The 21,075-nt window shown below is 45.8% G+C and overlaps 1 protein-coding gene across 1 annotated transcript in view; it reads left to right on the top strand.

Annotated features, from left to right (window-relative positions):
• The window catches only part of St3gal3 (ST3 beta-galactoside alpha-2,3-sialyltransferase 3), a 190,717-nt gene that overhangs the window by 120,787 nt on the left and 48,855 nt on the right, over positions 1-21,075 (top strand). Inside the window, 1 exon segment of the mRNA XM_053743415.1 lies at positions 2,387-2,479. Within this exon segment, the coding sequence (XP_053599390.1) occupies positions 2,387-2,479 (93 nt within the window).

Below are 21,075 nucleotides of genomic sequence, written 5' to 3'. Positions count from 1 at the left end.
AGGAGGGGTTGATCAGCACTCATCATGCCTGCTCCGCTGCCTTGCCCTGCCCTGGGAAGGGCAGTACTCCTCTTGCCCGGCTGCGTTCAGGCTTCGCACACCCCAGCTGGCCAGCACTCTCTCTTCTCCATCTTGGGTAACCTGATCCCAGACACCTTGAGCTGTCCCACAGCCCTTCTTCAAACATCTTCCTAGAGCTGAGGGTGCACACTACAGAAAAGGAAGGTGCGGTTAGAGGTTGGTCGGTTGTGCCTGTAGTTCCTCAGTTAGGAAGGGCTGCTGCCATCCATCTCCCAACTTCTTTGTGAAACTTCTGGAATTCAGAAAGACCACAGGAACTTACAGTACGAGGTGAATGAGCAGTCGGGTGGGGTGAAGAGACAGGGCAAGAAGGGATTCAGAGTGCCACACCCTTGCGCACATACTTCCAAAGAGCCAGGGTGAAGCTTTCTTGCCCTCTCGTCAAGACCAAGACCATCTCTGGCCATGCCGACTCCTCCTGCACTGGCACTGGGCTGTTCCTTCCTCTGTGATCATGTTGCTGCTAATGTCATGTGATTAGCTCCTGCACTGGTGGTAAAGAGAGGCTGGTGCAAATGCAGTGCCTGCCCCTTCCCATGAGGGGACATGATCCTGGTAAGGGTCTTCATCTTTCGGAACCTCGCATGTAAATTCATAATGCGGAGCATCCACTCACGCAGTCTAGAATATTATAGTCACTGCCTAGTCTCAAAAGCTTCCAGTAAATTCAGTAATTGCACTGAGGTTATATTTCATTTCCAAAACACAGTTGTTTACATAAGAAAATACTGTTTCTCTCTTGTTAAAACCTTTGACTTTCTTTTGCCTCTCAAATAAAGTCCCAGGTTGTCACTCAGCATTTGCATTTGCATTACAGGCTTTGAATTTCATTGTTAGGGAAGGCTTTTAAATGTAGACTTCTGAAAGAAATGACAGGGATACAGATGAGTTTGTCTATATTCAATGAGCAATTGCATTTGTAAGGCCCTGGACTAGACCCCCAGGGGTGAATCAGTCATGCACCCCATAGGCAGTAGCATTGTTTCTGACTGTCGAAGACAATCACCACCCCCAACACCCACCCTCCAGTTCCCACAGGGTGCAGTGCTGAGGGCTAACTTGCCTTCGAGTCCAGCCAAGCAAAGTAGCTGGGCACCAGAGAGTTGGCAGAGGGCCCAGGGATGGGGGTGGAGGAGGGTGGGACTCAAAACTGGCAGCCAGCCAGGCTCACTCAGGTGCCCCAGCAGAAAGGACCCCTAACCCTAGCAATCACTGAGCCCTTTCACTGAAGATGTCCTGGTCATCTCTAGACTGCGAAGGGCCAAGCCTTGGTGGAGGGTAGTGAATCCAGCCCCACACTGAACACATAAGGACATTGAAATCGAGCAATGTCAGTGGCAGGCTGTAGTCACATTAGCAGCAAAGCCAGGGCTGGAACACAATCTTCTGGAAAGTGTTCCATGGTCTATGGCTTATGGCTTCCTGAAATTGCTTTGCCTGTAGTTCAGAGTGCAGGGTCTGTCAGGGTCATTTTGTTCCTCAGACAGTTAGAGGAGTCTTCTGTATGCCCACCTCTGTGCACCGTGCTGGGGAGAGGGATGTTAAATCAGACTCTGATCCCAGAAATTTACAGTATGGCAAGGGAGGTGTACCCTCCCTGTGGCAGTGCAGATGGAGGTGAGTGTGTAACGGGGGTGGGGTGGGGGAGGGGCTGCCAGAGCAGAGAGAGGCGCTTGGCCCACTCCGCTGGTCAGGGGATATCAGAGTACAGCTGGAACATGCCAGGAGGCCTGAGCCAGGAGGAAAAGGATGAGGAGTAACTACAGGCAGAGAACAGAAGGCCATCCTCTACTAAAAGTTGGTCAAGGGTTACATCAGTAGCCCAATAACACACATTTATTGTGTCCATATTCAGGCCATTATGGGTAACCGCTGATAACCACTGGGTATATCATAGTGCGGTGGGGAGGGTAAAAGCAGGAAGCTGGACATGTGGGGACGTATCAGGAAGGTGGAATGGCCAGTGCCTCTGGCCATGTGGAAGCCTGAGCAGCACTCCACACGCAGAGCCTGGATGAAGGTTCTCATTTCCTTGGTATCAGGCTTATTACAGAGAATCTATGTGGAACCAAGTATGTTCCTTTTACAGATTCCATCAAGAGGCCTTGCTTATCGATCTGTCTATTCCTTTAGGGATTTGGGGTTTTTTCCACCCCTAAAGCCTCAGTGAGGAAAAGGGCCTGAAGTGCTGATTGTAGGGAATAAAGCTTTATTCAAGGTTCCAGCCCTTGCAGCTCTCCATGAGTTAATAACCCGCTGACTGCTCAGTGCCTGGCAGGCAGTGACTTTCCTCCTCTCCCTACAGGCCTGCCGAGTTAGCCACCAAGTACGCCAACTTTTCAGAGGGAGCCTGCAAGCCAGGCTACGCTTCAGCCCTGATGACCGCCATCTTCCCCCGGTAAGTGCTCTCTTTCTTCCGCTGCCTAGACAGCCCGGGTCGTGGCCCAGGAGTCAGAAAGCTGGCCCCACACAGTAAGTAGTTCATGCTCTCCAGAGGAAACAAGATTCTGCTATAACTTCCCTCCTGTGTCCAGCAGTCTCCAGTGCCTGTAAAGGACTGAACCCCACTCTGTGCCTTGCTGTGCCTCACCCCCACCCTGCACTTGGTAGTGCAGCTTGTTTCAAGGAGGGGAGGGAGGAGATAGAATCTGCATGGTCACCCCACAGAAGCCGGTGTCCCAAGCAGCCAGGCAGGACTGCCAAGTGGAGACACATGCCTAGTCTTAGTATCAGTAACCCACTAACTGGCCAAATAAAGCAGGGACTAAAGAATAATCTCTGAGACTGTCCAAGTTTTGGACACCTTCCCTCTCTGTCCATTTGCATTTTGGAGCTTCTGATTTCCTTCGTATCAGGCTTACTGAAGGAATCTGTGCCTAATCCAGGGAGTTCCTTGTACCAGATGCCACTGACAGGCCTTGCTTACTTTGCAACCTTCTTTCTTTCCTGAAAGCCTTGGCATGGGAAAGGGACTGCAGAGCTGGGGTTGTCTTGTCTTGTTCCATAGTACCTTGAGACTGTGAGGGTCATTTAGTTCCTTCAGAAAGTGATGGGAGCTCTGACTCGAAGGGGCTGCTCAGGACCCTCCGGGCATTGAGATGTAGCATTGGACACCAGAGAAGTTCTGGGGTGGCTGTGCTCACTGGAGGAGGTACTTGCTTCCCATCCTTTGAAGGCAGAGATCAATACACACAGTGTGCTTGAAAAGGAATGCTGAGAAACCGCTGACCTCAAAGTAAGTCCAAGATACCTGGTTGTAAGCTCCCACTCTTGTCCAATGTGAGCAATTCCAGCTTAGCTCCTTGTATAAAGCCAAGGCTGTGCTGCTGAGTACTCTCTCTGGGATCTGCCTTCTGAATTGACTCTAGATACTTTGTTTTCTCCAGCTATTTGTTGAGCACCTCAAAGTAAGTCCAAGATACCTGGTTGTAAGCTCCCACTCTTGTCCAATGTGAGCAATTCCAGCTTAGCTCCTTGTATAAAGCCAAGGCTGTGCTGCTGAGTACTCTCTCTGGGATCTGCCTTCTGAATTGACTCTAGATACTTTGTTTTCTCCAGCTATTTGTCTGGCATTGTGTTCTATGTTCTTATACATTTTTGCAAGCCTATACAAACCTGTCCCCTGGCTCAGACACCTGTGAGTTCTTCTTAATCTGTAAATAAATTTCTTCTACTTTTCCTAATTGAAAATAATACAAGCATGTGGGGAGAAAATTCAAATAATACAAAAGGAAAATACTGACCATCCAACCCCTTCCCCAGAGACAGCCAGTATCATCATAGTTGGGAACATACTGCATTTATTATTCTGTACCTTGTTTTTTACTGCTAAAAATATGTTAGAGATTATCCTGTTATTAGCATTTATGGCTCCATCTTTCTTTCTTCTTCTTTTTTGGTGCTAAGGGATCGAACCCAGGGCCTCACACATGCTAGGCAAGCACTCTGCCACTGAGCCCCAGCCCCCATATCTTTTTTTTTTTTTTTTTTTTTTTTTTGCAGTACTGGGGATCGAACTCAGGGCCTTGTGCTTGCGAGGCAAGCGCTCTACCAGCTGAGCTATCTCCCCAGCCCTCCCATATCATTTTTAAATGATTATATAATCCACAATTGCATGGATGTATCGATTTTATTAAAAGTAAGGTTTATTGAATTTTAATTTATATACATTAAAATTTGCTCTTTAGTGTAGTTCCATAACTAGTTCCATTGATAAATGCATACTCTCTATAACCACCACAATAGTTAGTAGCATATTTTTCTTACCCCGAAAGTTTCCTGGACCTGGGCCCCTTTGTAGTTTATCCCTCCCCTATCTCCAGTCCCTGGCAACCACTGATCTGTTTCTTGCCCCTGTAGCATTTCAGACAATATATAACATTTTGAGTCCGTTTCTTTCTTTTAGTGTAATGCATTGGTAATTCATACATGTCCTGTGTGTTCATTATTTGTTCCCTTTTATGGCTGAGTAGTATTCCATTATGTGACTGTCACACAGTCTATCTACTGAAAGGTCAAAAGACATGCCAGTTAATTATAATTTTGGGCAATTATAAAGCTGCTGTAAATATAATAGTACAGGTTTTTGTGTAAAGTGTATTTTATAAGTAAACTCCTAGGAGTGGGATGGCTGGTTCCTAAGTTAAACGTATGTCTGATTTGGTAAGAAACTGCTGCCGAACTGTTTTCCAAAACGATTGTAATGCTTCATTCTCCCACCAGCAATGAACAAACATTCCAGTGTCCCTACGTCCTTGCCCTCACTTGGTCTTTTTGACTTTCACCATTCTAGTGGGTCTATAGTGATTATCTCACTGTGGTTTTAGTTTGCATTTTATGATTTTTTCATGTTGTTATTTGCTGTTCTTTTGTCTTTATGAAACTATTCCAATCTATTGCTTTATGGAACTATTTTAATTAGTTGGGTGTTTGTCTTATTGAATTCTAAGAGTTTTAAATATTTTGGATAGAAGTCCTTTGTAAGACAAGTGATTTGCAGGTATTTTCTTGTCTTTCATTCTCTTAACCATGTCTTTCACAGAGCAGAAGTTGTTAATCTTGATAAAGTTTAATACATCAATTTTTTCCACCCATAAGTCATGCATCTATTTAGGAGACTGGAATATTAATGTTATCATGTATTTTCCCTTTTTAGTACCTTATCAAATATTTGCTGATTGATACAATATGGGTCTGTATTGAATATTAATTCTTGATTTCATGGTTCTTGGTAATTGCATGAAGTTCAATACTGCTCATTTACTTAGCAAACTAATACTTTTTTTGTAAAACTAGCTAACTACGAAACTTCAGAATCATTGTTGACCCTAGAATAATTCTTTTTGCACTTAACGCCGCATACAACAGGAAAGTCACCAACAACATAAGAGTTAAATATTGTCAATTTTTTTGTGGATCGCACTTTGGGTGTTGAATCTAAGAAATCTTTCCCCAATTCATGGTCAAAAGATTTTTCTTGTTTTCTTCTACAATTTTTGTACATTTAGCTCTGACTTGAAGGGCTATGTCCTATTTTGAGTTAATTTTTGTATCTAGTAAAATGTTAAGAAGTTCCCATTTTGTTCAAGTGTTCCAGAACCCTGTGTTGAAGATTGTCCTTTCCCCATTTAATTACCTTGGCATGTTTGTTGAAATGGGTTGAACATTTGGTGTGGGTATTCCATTGTTCTGTGCCCATCCCTGCACCAGTATCATGCACAACATGTATAGTCATGTCTTCTGTTACTGAAGACAGTTTTATTTCTTCCTTTCCTATCCAGAGACCTCTTCTTTTTTCTTACCCTGCTGCATCGGGCAGACTCCAGTGTAGTATTCAATGGGTATGATTTTTTATATCATTGGCTGTTGGTGATCAATTCAACCTTCAGCCCCTCCCCGATCCCCGGAAGTTAGGCCTAGCATTGGTATCTTTTCTTTCTTATCCTGAATCCACCTGATTATAGGGTTATCATTTTAGCTTCCTGGGCCTGTGCGTGTAATCAGAATATACTTTGTATGATTTTAATACTTTCAAATTGATTGAGATCTGAGTGTTATGGGATAAAATACAGATTATCCTAGTGAATGTTCTGTGTGTACTTGAGAAGAAAATATTTCTGCTATTACTGAGCATTCTGTAAAAGATAATGAGATAAGGTTGTTTGATAGTGAATGGATCTTGAGGACATTATGCTAAGTGAAATAAGCCAGTCACAAAAGAACAGATATCATGTGATTCCATTTATTTGGGGTACTCACGAGTCAAATTCATAGAGACAGAAAGAATGGTGATTGCCATGTGCTTGGAGGAGGGAGGAATGGGGAGTTACCGTTTAATGGATTTAGAGTTTCAGTTTTACAAGACGAAAAGGAGTTCTGGATATTAATTGCACAATAATGTGAATGTACTTAATATTACTGTATACTTAAAATAGCTCAGGTGGTAAATTTTATATTACATGTATTTTGTCATCATTTTAAATTTAAGTTTTGTGGGGGTTTTTCCCTTTGTTTGTGTGTGTGTATGTGTACCAGGGATTGAATCCAGAGGCTCTTTACCACTGAGCCACATCCCTAGGCCTTTTTTATATTTTGTTTAGAGACAGGATCTTGCTAAGTAACATAGGGCCTAATTAAGTTGCTGAGGCTGGTCTCGAACTTTTGCTCTTCCTGTTTCAGCCTCCCGAGTTGCTGGGATTACAGGCGTGTGCTATGGCACCTAGCCCGTTTCACTTTTTAATGTTTGTGTTTCTTCTGCTTTGTTGACCCTGTGGAACATATTTATAATAACTGTTATAATGTGCTTATCTTCTGATTCCATCATGTCATTGGGTTGGTTTCCGTTGATTGATTTTTCTCCCTCTGGTTATGTATGGCCTATAGTTTTCTATTGTTTGCATGCCTGGTAACTTTTATTTGATTCCAGACATGTAAATTTTATATTTTCCTGTGCTAAATTTTGTCTTCCTTTAAATAGGGCTAGATTTTGACTGGCCATGTGGTTAAGTTACTTGGAATTGGGGATAACCTTTTAAAACTTGCTTTTGATGTTGCTGGGGCAGGTCTTGAGCAGCTTTTTGGCCAGGACTAATGTGTCCCCATTCCTAATGCAGCACCCTCTGAGAACACTGCCCAGTGCCTCCTATGTTATGAGGTAATTTCACTCGGGCTGATTCATTTCCACTCTGGTTCAGGTGAACACCATCAATCCATAGGCCTCTGTGGATACCAGGAGACATACTAGGGACATACTGCTTCCTGTGGTCCTTTCCTCAGCCTCCAGGCTTCCTCTCATACATTTACAGATTAGTACTTGGCAAGATATGTGGGGACCCCTTTGAAGATCTCTGTAGCTTTCTGTGTCACTTGCTCCTCTGCAGTAGTCTTCTCCACAATTTCTAGCCTCTTTGGCCTTGCTAAACGTTGATCTGTTCCCTCAACTCAGAAGACCGCTGAGCTGTGGTTATATTCCCTGTCCATGCAGGTTGGACACTGTCCCCAGGCAGTAAACTAAACATTTGGGGGGTTCACCTCACTTGTTCCCTTTTCTCAGGGGGCAGTTCTGTCCTGTTTGTTATCCAGCATCTGAAAAACTGCAGTTTCACATGTCTGACTGGTTTTCTAGTCTTCTAAGGGACAAAGATAAATCCTGTTCCTGGTATTCCAGTAATGGCCAGAAGCAGAAGTCCCCTCATCCTTGTTTATATGGTATTCCATAGTATATGGCGTCCCCTAATCTGGTCAGTCAGTTCCCTGACTTTACTTTAGGTCAGTCAATTTCCTAACTTTACTATTAGAAATATCACTTCAGTGAATAATTGTATTTTTACATCGTTTCCTACACATGCAGTTTATTTAGAATAAAGTGATACTTAAAAGTCACAAGTTATAGGCATTTTAATTTTTGAAAATTACTGGCAGTTGTCCTTCATGGCAGTTTTTGAGTATACCTACATACATAGTCTATGATAGTGCCTTTCTCTTGTCTTATGTTATCTTTACAGGTTTTTTTGTTGTTGTTTATATTTACATTATTAATCCATCAGGGTTTTTTTGTTTTGTTTTGTTGGTGTAAGGAGTGAGATTGGATTCTAAGTTTCCTTTTTTTTTTTTTTTTTTTTTCTCTTTGTGAGTGACTATATTTTGACCAAAAAACACTTAAATACATTTAAGATTTTTATTTATGTAGCATCAGTACTTTGGCAGAAAAGGTTCTGGTGCAACTATTTTGACATGACTTAAAATAAACAAACCATTAAATCTTCATTTATTTATTTATTTTTATTACCAAATGCCATGTGAAGCATTCGTTCTCTTCCTAAGCCTCAGTCCTCTGAACCCATCCAGTCACTGACTCCCACTCTGGGCCCAGACTGGGGAGCAGGCTGACATGCCAGCCTGTTCCCGCTACAGAATCCTGCCTGAGAAGCCAGCCTGTTCCTTCTCAGACCTCATTCCCTCCCCTGAGCCTTGCCTGCCTACATACAGCTTCCTCCATGGGAGAGATGGAGCGGAATGGCAGCAGAGTCAAAAGGATTTATTGTGCATCTGCCCTGCTCCGAACTTTGGACTAGGGCCTTTTATCTGTTTGGTCTCATGGAGTGGAGGTGCTCCCCTCACTTCCCCCTTGTGCGCGTACCCACTTTCCCCGTGCTGTACCACCACAGTGCCTCACACAGCACTGGATCAGGACTCCTTACTGGTGTATCTTCCACGGCAGGCCACATGCCTCTTAGCATGGAGGCATGGTCTGCCAGCATGAAGAAGAGCCTTCAGCACTGAGTAGACTCTTCATATTTGTTTTGCGAATGGCTATTACTTTCTGCCCTCTGGATATTAAGAATCTAAGGGTATGAAAAATGTTGATAAGACACTTTTAGTGAATAGCTAATGACGAAAAATAATTATTATGACACATTCCAATACATGCTACATTGAAAAGAGGTGAGGTTTGGAGTAGAAAGTTTTCATAGCTTTCTCACTTAACAGGCGACACAATCTTGGAAAAGTCTGAGCATTACTTAACTCATTAGTCAAGAAAAGGAAATGAGATGATGTATCTTGGTGCTATAAATGTTATTAGATCATTGCAGCAGAATTTAATGTCAGGCACTTAACAAGTGAATTGTTTTCTCAATGATTTTCATTATGATTCAATAAAGTGTTTGTTTTAAGGAAGAAATATAGATACCAGAGTAGGTCATAGTAAACACCTTAAATGCTGGCTTAAAGAACTATAATTCATTTGAATATAATTTATTCAGAACCTTAATCGACACCATCCATTTTTCTAACAATACTTTGAGTTGTTTTTTTGTGCTTAGGTTAAAGACATGATTAAGTACCCTGCCTTTTAGATGGTGACCAGTAGGCCTGTGCAGAGTGGGTGGCATCTCCAGGCAAAGCCTGTGACCAACAGTTTCAGCAGAAGGCAGAGCTCTAATCCATGCCGTGGACATGCTGCAGAGCAATAGCAGCAGCAGCCAGTGATAGCTAACATCATCTATTGAGTGTTTACTTTGTATCAGGTCCTGTGCTGGTAAGAGCTTTTCCTATCTCTTCTGTCATAAGAGATAGCTAGTCTAGTGTACAAATAGGAGGAAATAGAGACACAGAAATCTAGCAATTGCCTGAGGTCACACAGGAAATGATGAAACCGACTTTGAACCCAAACATTTGACCACAGAGCACATTCTACCTCCTTTCACAGCTGCTGTTTCATGGGCAGGTGGCTGGTGGCCAGCGTGTAGCCTGGTGGTGGCTGATAGGTGCTGGTATAGAAATTGTCCCCTTGCTCAGCTCTACAGAGGAAAACCACACTTCTCTTGAGACGCTTTGATTTAGGAAGGCGGTGGGTGTGGTACGTATCTGTGATTCTCATACTGCTAAGAAATCGCCACCATGGTCCAAGCTGGCTGTGTTCCCTAGAGTGCAAGAACGACTGCTGAAACCTTGCAGAGCTCTCTGAGGCAGGAAGTCTGGAGCGTTGACACGGTCCCAGCTGCCTATTTTGGGACCCTTGCGTGAGAAGATACAGGAGGCTTACGCACTGCCCTGGAGGCTTTGAAAACTTGTGGGCTCCTGGCCAGGTTAACTGGTAGCTGGTATCCCCACATTCCAAAGCCCTCCCCTCTCTGCCCTTCAGAGAAGAATCCTGGAATTTTTATCACTGCAACACCAGGGGGGTGGGGTAAGATTGAGAGGCATCCTACCTAAGCTTTGTCCCAGATCATAAAGTACTGGGGAAAGTAGAGCACGGTCCCTTCCTCCACTTCTGCAGAATCGCTGTCCTTCCGGCCTGGGAGCGAGATGGGCACAGCCCCCTCGCTCGCCAGGAGCGTGATAAAGACAGACTGAGATCCTTCTCTACTTCCTCTTGTCCATCTCACTCTGAATCTGTGTGGTCTAGCTTGCACTCCCACCCCTCCACTACTTGAAAGGCTCTTGTCCAGATCAAGAAAAAATACTTCCTGATAAATGCAAGGGGTAAATAAACCTCCCTTCTCTACCCGCTCCAGGAGTAAAAGATGATTTATTGAAAGACTATCAGTCCTAAACCTCTTTTTTGATGCTCTTCCTCCATTATGAAACACTCTGTTCTCTTTAGTTCTTTGTCCACACACCCTCCCAGCCCTCCTTTGACCTTTCTGATGATTCCTTCTCAGTGTCTATTGCAGGCAACTTGCTCCTGTGCCCATCCTTAGATATTGGTTCCATATGGCCCTCCTTTCTTCTGGCTCCATCACTTCGGTTAACACATGTGCTGACAACTCTCAGCCGCATTTCTCTGCAGATCTCTAACATACTTGGGTGACTGAAAAGCATCTCAAACTCAATGTCCCCTGAATTTTCAGTAATTTGAATCAGTCCATGTTATTTCAGTAACAAGTAACCACCCATTGTCCATTCTCACCTGAACCAGAAATCTGGGAGCTAGTCTTTCTCCTTCTCCCATCAACTGAATATCCAAGCAGCCATTGAGTCCCAAGGTTGGAGGATCAGGGCTCAGCTCCTTTTCTGAGTCCCAGTCCTCCGACCTCATTCACTCCTCAGGAACCTGAATCTTCATTCTCTTTACTGACTCCTTCATAGTACTACTTAATCATACCTTAAAGATTGCCAGATTGACTACCTGCTGTGCTATACACCTAATAATAATAACTACCAGTTATCAGGGCATCTGTTGTGTGCTGTGGAAGTCATTCATTCAACAGAGTGCCAGACATTTTTCTAGTGCTGGGAGCTTCACCATGTATAAGAAGTATAAAATCTTTCCTCTCAGAGATCATACATCCTACTACAGACACAGATAACCTGTGTGTAAAATGTCACACAGTTGTTGAAACACTTACTGTGTGCCAGCCACTCTGCTAAACACTGTGTCAACCTTTACAACAGCTCTGTGAAATAAGTGCTGTTGTACCCATTTTGTAGATGAAAAAGCTGTAACTTGCTCAAGGACACAGTAGCACAGAGTCAGCACTCACCAAGCCCACCCAAAATACTGAATCATGGCTCTCAACCATTCACCTACAGGGAAATGCAGATTTCTTTTGTTCAGAGGGTGTTTTAAATATTTTTGTTAGGTAATCCCTGCAGTAAAATCTATGGGTGCTAGGAAGAGCAAGAGTGCTCAGTAACCAGACCTTCTCTGCAGAGTGTGCAAGGGTAACCTGCATGGACTGGCAGACTAAATACCTGACCTTGACCTGGACCCCAGCTTGAAGCTAGAGGAATTGCCATCTGTGTCCGGTTGGTTTCTCTGCCATCTTCCACACCCGCCTTATGTTCCTTACATCATACCTGACCTCTATTTCCTGCTCTAAGCTAATTCTACATCTTGTTTTAGTTTACCCCTTCTGCTTCTTCCACCATTCAAGGAACTCAGCACCCCTATACCCTAAGCTGTCTGCCTCAACTCTTTCTTCTTCACTGTCTTCCAACCCTCATGTGGGACTGTCATAGATGCCCAAAAGTTGTGTTCTCTTTAGAAAAATCTTCCATGCTGCTTTGAACAGGTGAATGCTATTGCCCCACGTGTTGAAATTTCCCAGGTTATAACTTTATATGCTTCAGGAGAAGTTCTAGGCTTCTAACTCTTCTTGATGGTATCAGCATGCATCTTTTCTTCTGCCCCAGGTCAGGACCTGAGGAACTTTCTGTCATCCTCCTCTGATTAGACCAGGCTGAAGCCTTAGTAGAATGTCCCACACAGGACATCTGTTGTGTGCTGTGGAATCAAAAGTGATGCAAATTGGCCCACAACAAGATGTTTGAGAAACTTGAGAAAAAGGTTTGGAATTGCTAATGTATAGCAATTAGAGTAAGTTTATGTCAGGGAATCTAATACTTTAAAAATGGGGCTTCATATTTAATGTGTGTGCTTCTTTTTCCAGTGATTCCTTTTTATTTTATTTTATATAGTATCATTCTGTGCCAGAATTGAAATTTAAAAAGCAAAACCAACTGGTCCTTCTCCACAGATGGTTGAGAAGCATTGGGCCACAGTGGAAAGAGCACAGGCTTCAGAGAGAGCAGGACTGGCTGGGCTTCACCTCTCTGAGCCTCCCTTTTCCATCCGGGGGAACAGTGCTTGGCGACAAATACATATCCAGCCACATGTGCCCAGGAGTGGCAAGGACAGGAGACCCCTAATTCAGAGGACTGATGAGAGGATGACTGGTGAAGGAGATGTCTGAGCTGTCCCAGGAAGGCGGAGCTTCTGTAACAAGGCCATGTGCCCTGGTGGAGGCCACTTCCTCCCTTGAGACCAAGCCCCGGGCTCCCTCTGGCTAGAGAGCAGGAATCCTGATGGCTCTCAGAAGTGCAGTCTTCGGGGAGTGCAGGCAGACAGGTTGCATTCCTGTGGTGTTTGAGGATTGATCTTGTCAGATTAGCAGCTTTGCTTTTCTTGGTTCAGGTACAAGATCCCCACGTGGGGAGCTCTGCTTCTTGTGAATAGCAAAAGCTGATGAAAGCTTAGAACATGAGGCTCCAGGCCAACCCTGCACCAGCTCCTCAGTGAGAGGGAGGCCCCAGGTGTCAGCTCCACCCACACAAAGTCCCAGGGGTGAGGCAGCAGCTGGGCACAGAGCAAAATGCTGGCACCTTTGGATTTTTGCCCTGCTTTCTATTCTCTGTCCTCAGAGAGGTAGGTCAACTATATGACTGGCCTTTCTGAATAAATGGCCAGAGTGAGCAGGGAGGAGCATGGCTGAGGCCTCCCCTCTCCCAGTCCCTGCCCATCCCCTGTCATGGGAGCTCTTTACTCTCTGCCCCAGTGCATGTGGAGTCCAGACTTGGGCAAATGAAGTAGCCAGGGAGCCCCTGGTGAGGGAAATGCACTCCTGACCAGTGGCAACATCATAAAAGCAGGCCTGTTTGTTGACAGCGGGCTATGGCATCTTTGTGCCTCTTGTGCGAGGACAGATCCATCCTCCCCTCAGGTTCTCCAGGGCTTAGATTGGGTTTTCAGCAGCAGGGTAACTGGAGACAGTGTGCTGCAGCATCTTCACTCTGCTGCTCAGCCCTCCAGATAGTGTGTTTGGGTTCTGGGCCAGCTGCAGAGTTTGTTCCAAGAAGTAACACCCAAATGGGGCAAGACTGCCAAATGAGCAAGGCATGTGCTTGGGGCCTGGGTTCAGAAATAGCTCTATGAGACCTGACTGGGGCTGGCTGTCCCCACTGGCAGTGCTCCCTTGTGTCTGAGGTGTCTGATCCATGAGCTTCTATCCAGGTAAAGAGCTGTCTTCCCTCATTCCCCATCTCCCCTGTGCACCCTCATGCACACCTCCAAGATCAGAAAAGAAATTAACCACAGGACTTTTCTCAGCTTTGTGTTTATCCTTAGGATGCTTTTGACCTTCTCCAACCCCTGCCCATGCTTCTGGGCCTCTTCCCAGTCTTTGCTGCCCAAAGACTGTTGCACACACAGGTGCCCCTGACATCCAGATCCTTTCTCCCAGTGGGCTTCTCTCTACTCCTCCCCTACCCCTGAGGGATGGATGACACATGGGAATGACCAAGGGTTGAAGTAGGTCCCATGAATACATTTGGTTCCCCTGAGGGAAAGGACCCCTCTTCAGAAGCAGTGACCTTTATTTAACATGGTCATCATTTGCCTCTTTTGAAGCCCATTCTTGTCGCCTTGAGTTCCTGGGACAGAATTTTAAAAAACACAAGAAACAGTAGGACAGAGTGCAGCCAACTGTGCCTCAGCATGGGGTACATGAGGAAGGCTACTCATCTGCGAGACTGTCTGACTCCAGTGGGCTCCAGAAGTTTCTGACTCTCATAGAGACACACTGCTTTGCTGTCACTCTGATTATTGGTAAAAAACATAAGGTTCAAGGGCTGCAGGCCAGCCAGGGAGAGCTGTCATCACAGCCCCAGCTGCACGTAGGGTGCAGATTCAGGAGGAATGGGTGACCCTGGCTCCATCCATCTCTGTTCTGGGCCACACACTCAGGGACTCCACGAAGGAGACTTTGCTACAGGAAAGATCAGCTGTTTTCTGCTAAACACCTGCTCCCCAGAGCCAGCTTTTGTGATGCCAGGTCTCACCCTTTTCAGGATGACAATTAGAAGCTAGATGCAAACAAAAGGAAACCTTGAACCCTTTTCAGGGTGACAATTAGAAGCTAGTTGCAAAAAAAAGGAAACCTAGGGACCTGGGCTACACAGGTTACAGCCACCATGATCCCTCCAAATGAGGGGGCCTATTTTTGCCCCAAGCCGTGACTGAGCTGATTCCTGGCTACATTTCAGGTCTTTTCTGAGGGTGGGCCTGAATTTCAGGAAGTAGGGAGCTTTGTAGCTGGGCAGAAGTGGTCTGGCCATGCTCAGACTGTCATTTCTTGGCACTGAAGTAAGTCATCAGGGGAGGTGGAGAAAGAAATCTTTGCCCCCGACCTCACCATTGGGTCATTGATCCTTGTGGTTGGAGCCATGCCAGTGCCCCTCCCAGGCTCACAGAATCTCATTTATGCTCTCGTAGCAAAGACTAACACTGGGCACTTCCTTCTTCAGTCCATGCAGGTGAGAGGAGCTTAGGCATTAGAGTCATGCAGACCTGGATTTGAATCCCAACTTCTCCACTTAGCTAGCTGTGCAGCCTTGGGCAAGTTCCTTAGTCATGCTGAGCTTCAGCCTCCTCATCGACAAATTGGGAATAGCAGTCACTACCTCATGGGCAACTGTGGGGTTGTGTGAGACCCTGTCCATGAGGTGTGTGGCCTGCTGCTCAGACTGCAGTCAGTGCTCCGTCAGGGCAGCAAAGTACAGTTGCTCTTCTGTCCTTCCACCCTACCCACCGTGACTCTAGAGACACCTCTGGTAATGCATCTTGGCTGGCAGCTGTCAGGACTTGCATAGATTGTGCATACAAACCCAGGTGATTGGCATTTGTTGATACAGGAATGCCACACATATTGGAAAGCTTGGCTGTTGTCAACTCCAGCCACACAGGATGCAACTGATAACTTATAATTTAGTTAAAAAAAAAAAAATCTTCTGACCACCTGACAGAGCTGTCAGAACAGAGCACCAGGGAATGAATGTCTCCTAGTACCTAGCCCCGAGTGGCATTGCCCTGTCAACCAGGGTTCTTTTTTTATTATTATTATTTAAAGTTGTAAATGGACACAATGCCTTTATTTGTTTTTATTTGGTGCTGAGTTTCAAACCCAGTGCCTCACACATACTAGGCAAGCACTCAGCCACTGAGCCACAACCCCAGCCCTGTAAACCAGTGTTAACACCTGCATATCACACATGCTGTTCCCCAGCCAGGAATGCCTCCCCCTCATCTTGGCCTTAACTTATTCAGCAAGCAGCTTGGATGTCTCTGGCACCAAGCACTGCAGTCTCTGCTCACAGAACTGCTTGTGGCAGGCTTCTCCCCTCCACAGGGGCCTGAACAAGGCAAGCACTCAGCTTGATGGGCTGCCTTCTGGAGTGTCCCTCCTCACCTTCACCACCTTTAGAAAACTCAAATGTCACCTCCTCTATGACTTTCCCCAGCCTGGGGCTCCCCTACTTATGTGCATCTTTTTCTGTGGCTTTTCCATGTGCACTGCACTTTCCTCCTGGCTCCTCCGTTGCCTTTGCCCAATTTCCATCTGTAATTTACCTGTGTCACCACCTACTGCCTGAATGACCTGGGGACAGCTCCCATTTCTCTTGCCTTTATCTGTTTGGTTGCCATCCTCCTCCAGGCTGACATAGTTGTGGGGAGGGAGGTGAAAATGGGGATCCTGATGTCTTCCTGTGTGCTCTGCCAGGCCCAGGCCCACTGTGCTGCCGTGCCCAGCAGCATCAACAGTGGGAAAGTGGTTCTGATGATATAATAACCTCTAGATCTTTCCTCCCTCAAAACATTGAGTTTGATGGCCTCCTTCAATTAGCTCAAACAGTTGGGAATTTTGCGCCTGTGTGTTCACTCCTGCAATGAATTTTTACTGAGCACCAGGCTCTGTATTGGACACTGGGGAGACAGCTTTGAAAAATGCAGGCAGGGCCCAAGTCCAGCATCTGGGGGAAATAAATTGAAGCTTGTACCTGAGAGTTCTGGTGACACTCACATCAGGTTGGAAAGCAAGGGACTTGGCCAGATTCCCCCTCACCACTGCATCCCAGCACCTGGCCTTGGACTGGCTACAGCACTCTGCTGAGTGGGTAGGGTGGTGGGGAGGCCCCAAGCCCCAAGGCCATCTCACAGTAGCTCTGTGGGCTGTGGCAGGAACCAGAGGATGACAGTTTTGGAGCTTCAGAAGAGCAGGCTTGTGAATGATTTTGCATGGACCAGGGTTATAGACAAACAGAAATGACATCTGAAAAGACTCCTCTGAGCCAGTCTTCTTGGCACATTCATACAAGTCAAGCCCAAACAAAAGACTGTTGATGACATTTCTTCTGCACAAGTCACGAAAAGCTGCAGACTGAGGGTGAGCAATTTCTGCTTCTGCAATTCAGAGACCATAAAGAATGAAGAATGGCTTGGGGAAAGCATGGCTCCATCATTAAACCAGCATCTGCCCCTTAACATTGGGCATGTCCACACAGTGCGGCTTAATCCTGGGCGCCCCCTGCAGTGAATACCCTCAGGGCATGGGCAAAAGCTTCCCCCATCTTCCACCTGTGTGGGGGTTGTACCCGGGCCTCCAGCCAGATCAGCACTTCCCAGGGCCCCATTTGGACCCTGCCCATGATGACTGCTCACCTGACTCCTGAGCCCCAGAGACACTTACCCTTCTCCGTCCCCTAAGCACCCACTCTACCAAACCCTTACAGAGCTCTGGGGGACAGTGACAAGTAAGAAATATCTGCTGCTTCCCAGAGCTACCATGAGTGAGCAGTGTGGTTACTGCAAGGAACAAGCAAGCACAGGGAGCTGTGCATGCTCCCACCAGGGCATGTAACCAAACTGCAGGCCAGAGGGCCCTGCTAGAGGAGGCGCACCTGTGCCCACCATCGGTGCAAAATTAGAAACTGGTCAGGCACCTAGCACTCACCACTCACACCATGGACCCCTGAAGTGTTTGCTGCAGAAGCCAGTACCCTTCCCAGGTCCGAGTGTGAGAAGCTGCTGTGTTACCATCCTGTTCTGTTACCCCAGAAAAAGCCCAGCCTCCATAGTGCCCGTGCCCACTAAGGCTTCTGCTGCACCATGCTGTCTTGAGACTGTTCCCACCTGTGGTTCTGTGAAGCAGCAGGGAAGTTACCCTTAGCAGCTCAACTGACCCAACCCTGCAGACTATACAGGAAGCACCTGGGCAGCCCACCTAAGCAGCTTGGCCTGCGGAGACCCTTAAACAGCAGTCAGATGGCCCCATCCTCCCACTGCCCCCCAAATAGCCAGGAAACCTCACCTACCTACCACCCACCCACCTCAGCCCCTTGAAAGCAGCCAGGTACCTCTCCCATCTCCACCCCCTCATAACCCCGTGCAGCCCCATCCACCCACCCTCAGCCCTGGGAAGCCAGACATGGTGCCTTTCCCTAGTGACTCAACATGCCAAGGGACCCACAGAAGCAGCCGGGTGGTCCTGCACATTCTTCTGCAGCCCAGGAATCAGTCAAGCAGCCTGTTCGCAGAAACTCAGTCTGCCTACCTTTGGCCCTTGGAAGCAGCTGGGCAACCTGCCCCAGGAAAGTTGGTCCCCAGAGGCCCCACAGAGTTGTCTTCGCAGCCCTTGGACATTAATGGCACCCTTCTTGATCCACTGATCCAGCTTGATTCCTGTATTTCCCTCAAATGCTGACAGGCACCCAGTCTTAATTGTAGGTGCCCCAACTAGGGCCCTCTAGGGCTGCCTCACCCCCACATGACTCTTAGAAACTGACAGTCACCCCACACACACAGCTGGAAGCACCATGCCCAGCACTGGCAGTACAATTCCCCAGCCTCTGCAGCCTAAAACACTGAGATACTTGTAGACATCCCTGCACTGGCATTGATGATAGCTGAAGAAGCTGTGCAAGCATTACATTAAAGCACCAAAGTCAACACACACCATTTATCCAACACTCCAGGATCCTTTAGGACACATCACCAGGAGAAAGCCTTTTACTACAAAACCACCCTATAAAATGGGTAGTGGCAGTTGACCAACCAGATGCACGAATGTCAACACAGGGACACAAAGAGGATGAAAAACAAAGTAACATGACCCCTCCCACCTCAAAGAAAAGAAAACTGACAAATGGCTAGAAGAAAATTCAAAATAATGATTTTAAGGAAACATAACGAGATGTAAGAGACCACAGACAGACAATTCAATGAAATTAGGAAGGTAATTCATGAAATGAATGAGAAATTCAACAGAGATGGAGATCAGGAAAAAAATAGAAACCTTTGAGCTAAAGAATTCAATAAACTAAATTTAAAAATACAGTTGAGATCCTCCACAGCAGAATTAATCTAGTCAAACCAATGAAGAGAAAATAATAGAAAAGAAAAAATTAAAAGAGAGCAGAAAGCCTTTAAGACTTATGGGACAACACACATTAGTGAATATTCATATTATGGGTGTTACAGAAGGAGAAGAGAATGGAAAGATAATTTAAAAAAAAAAAAAAACACTGAATGAAATAATTGCTGAAAACTCTCCAAATCTTGGGCAAGATTCAGACTAACAAATCTAGGAAGCTTGAAGTCCCTGAATAGCTTTGACCAAAAAAGATACTCTCTGTGACATACTATAGTCAAACTGTCAAAGTATAAGACAAAGAGGAAATGTATGCCAGGTCACAGATAAGGGAACCCCATTGGACTAATAACAGACTTCTTTGCAGAAACCTTACAGGTCAGGAGAGAATGGGATGATATACTAGGTCCTGAGGGAAAAAACTGCCGACCAAGAATACTGCTACTGTACCCTGCAAAGCTGTCCTTCAGACATGAAGAGAAAAGTTTCATCAAGGCAAGCAAAAGCTAGGGATGTAGCTCGGTAGCAGAGTGAGTGTGTGCCCAGCATGTACACGCCCTGGTTCAATCCCCAGCAACACAGATGCTGTGGAGGCTGGGGCACAAGCAAAACCTGAGAGAATTCATCATCATTAGACCACTGGCCCTACAAGAAATGCTTAAGGGAGTCCTACACTGGGAGCCAAAGGATGATAACTACCATCAAGAAAGCACAAGAAAGTACAAAACTCACTAGCAGAGCAGATACACAAAGAGAAGAAAATCAAAGCTTATCACTACAGAAAACCCCAGGAATTCCTGTCCTTGTCCTGTTGCCATCTTGCTTTACTTTAAACCACCAGTGATTGTGGACTGCAGCCTTGAGCCATGGAGCCAGGAACCAGAACTGGGTTCTTTTTGAGATTTTATTTCCACCAAGCTGCCCCCAGTGTTAAGGCCATGGCTGCCCCTACAAGTGTGCCTCCACATCCTTGGGACCTTGAGTTTGCCTAATTGCCAAATGGTTTAGTGATTACTTCTCTGGAAAGCTATGTTCCTGCATCAAGAATTGAATTGTTCATTACATAGACAGTAGGGTGGTGCTTGCCTGTTATCCCAGCCATCAAGCGGCTGAGGCAGGAGGATCTCAAGTTTAAGGCCAGCCTGGGCAACTTAGCAAGACCCTGTCTCAAAATAAAATCAGCTCTGGGGATGTCGCTCCGTCATAGCACACTTGCCTGACATGCTCAAGGTCCTGGGTTCAGTCTCCAGTACTTAGGAAGAAGAAAAAAAGGCAGTAGAAATGAGGACTCCATCAGTTTAGGAGCCTCTCATTTGCTTCGTCTCGAACCTAGTTGGACTACAAAAGGGCTTCGTGGAATCGAAGCCATTGGTGGTAAATTAAGTGTGATGGCAGCAAGGGACAACACAGCATGCCCTGTGGAATGCCTCCAAGATGATGTCAGTGTTCTAGTGGAGTTCCTGCACGGTGTCACCACAGCACCAGAATTCCATCATTGGGAAGTAAGGATTGACAAAACTGTGGCTTTTCAGAATCCACAGACTCTTGTCAACAAATTTGCATGCTGCAACTTACCAGAACACCTTGACTAATTCTTTGTATTATGCTCACTATAGAGTTGGAAAAGTGACCTCAGAGTTGTAAACATTGCTATGTTCGGAGCCATTTTCCCAGTTAAGGATGGCCTTGATTGGACTTTGAGTCATCCTGCACTAAAGCAAGTTGCTGAACAGTCTTTCTCATGGCAGGTGGGCTTCATTTATCTGCTGCAAAGGCCAGATACCATGGGGGTGAAATTGGAGAAGAGAGTTGAGACAATCTTGTCCATGTTGCTTTCGTAGCAGAAGTTGCTGCCACAGGAAGTGCAGAAACAACTTGATTTGGTATTATTCAACATGCCCACGGGCCACATGTCAAGAGGGACAACAAGCCTCTCTGAGGAGATCGTTATTTACCCTGCTCTGATCATTACATATCACGTACATGTATTGAAATGTCACGCTGTGCCCCATAAATATATATAATTATTGTCACTTAAATGTAAAAATACAGAATCAAACACACTTGG

This window comes from Sciurus carolinensis, chromosome 1, assembly GCF_902686445.1.
Source record: "Sciurus carolinensis chromosome 1, mSciCar1.2, whole genome shotgun sequence".
Classification (NCBI taxonomy): Eukaryota; Metazoa; Chordata; class Mammalia; order Rodentia; family Sciuridae; genus Sciurus; species Sciurus carolinensis.
Note: the sequence above shows the minus strand (reverse complement) of the source record. Positions and strands in the feature narration are given on the sequence as shown.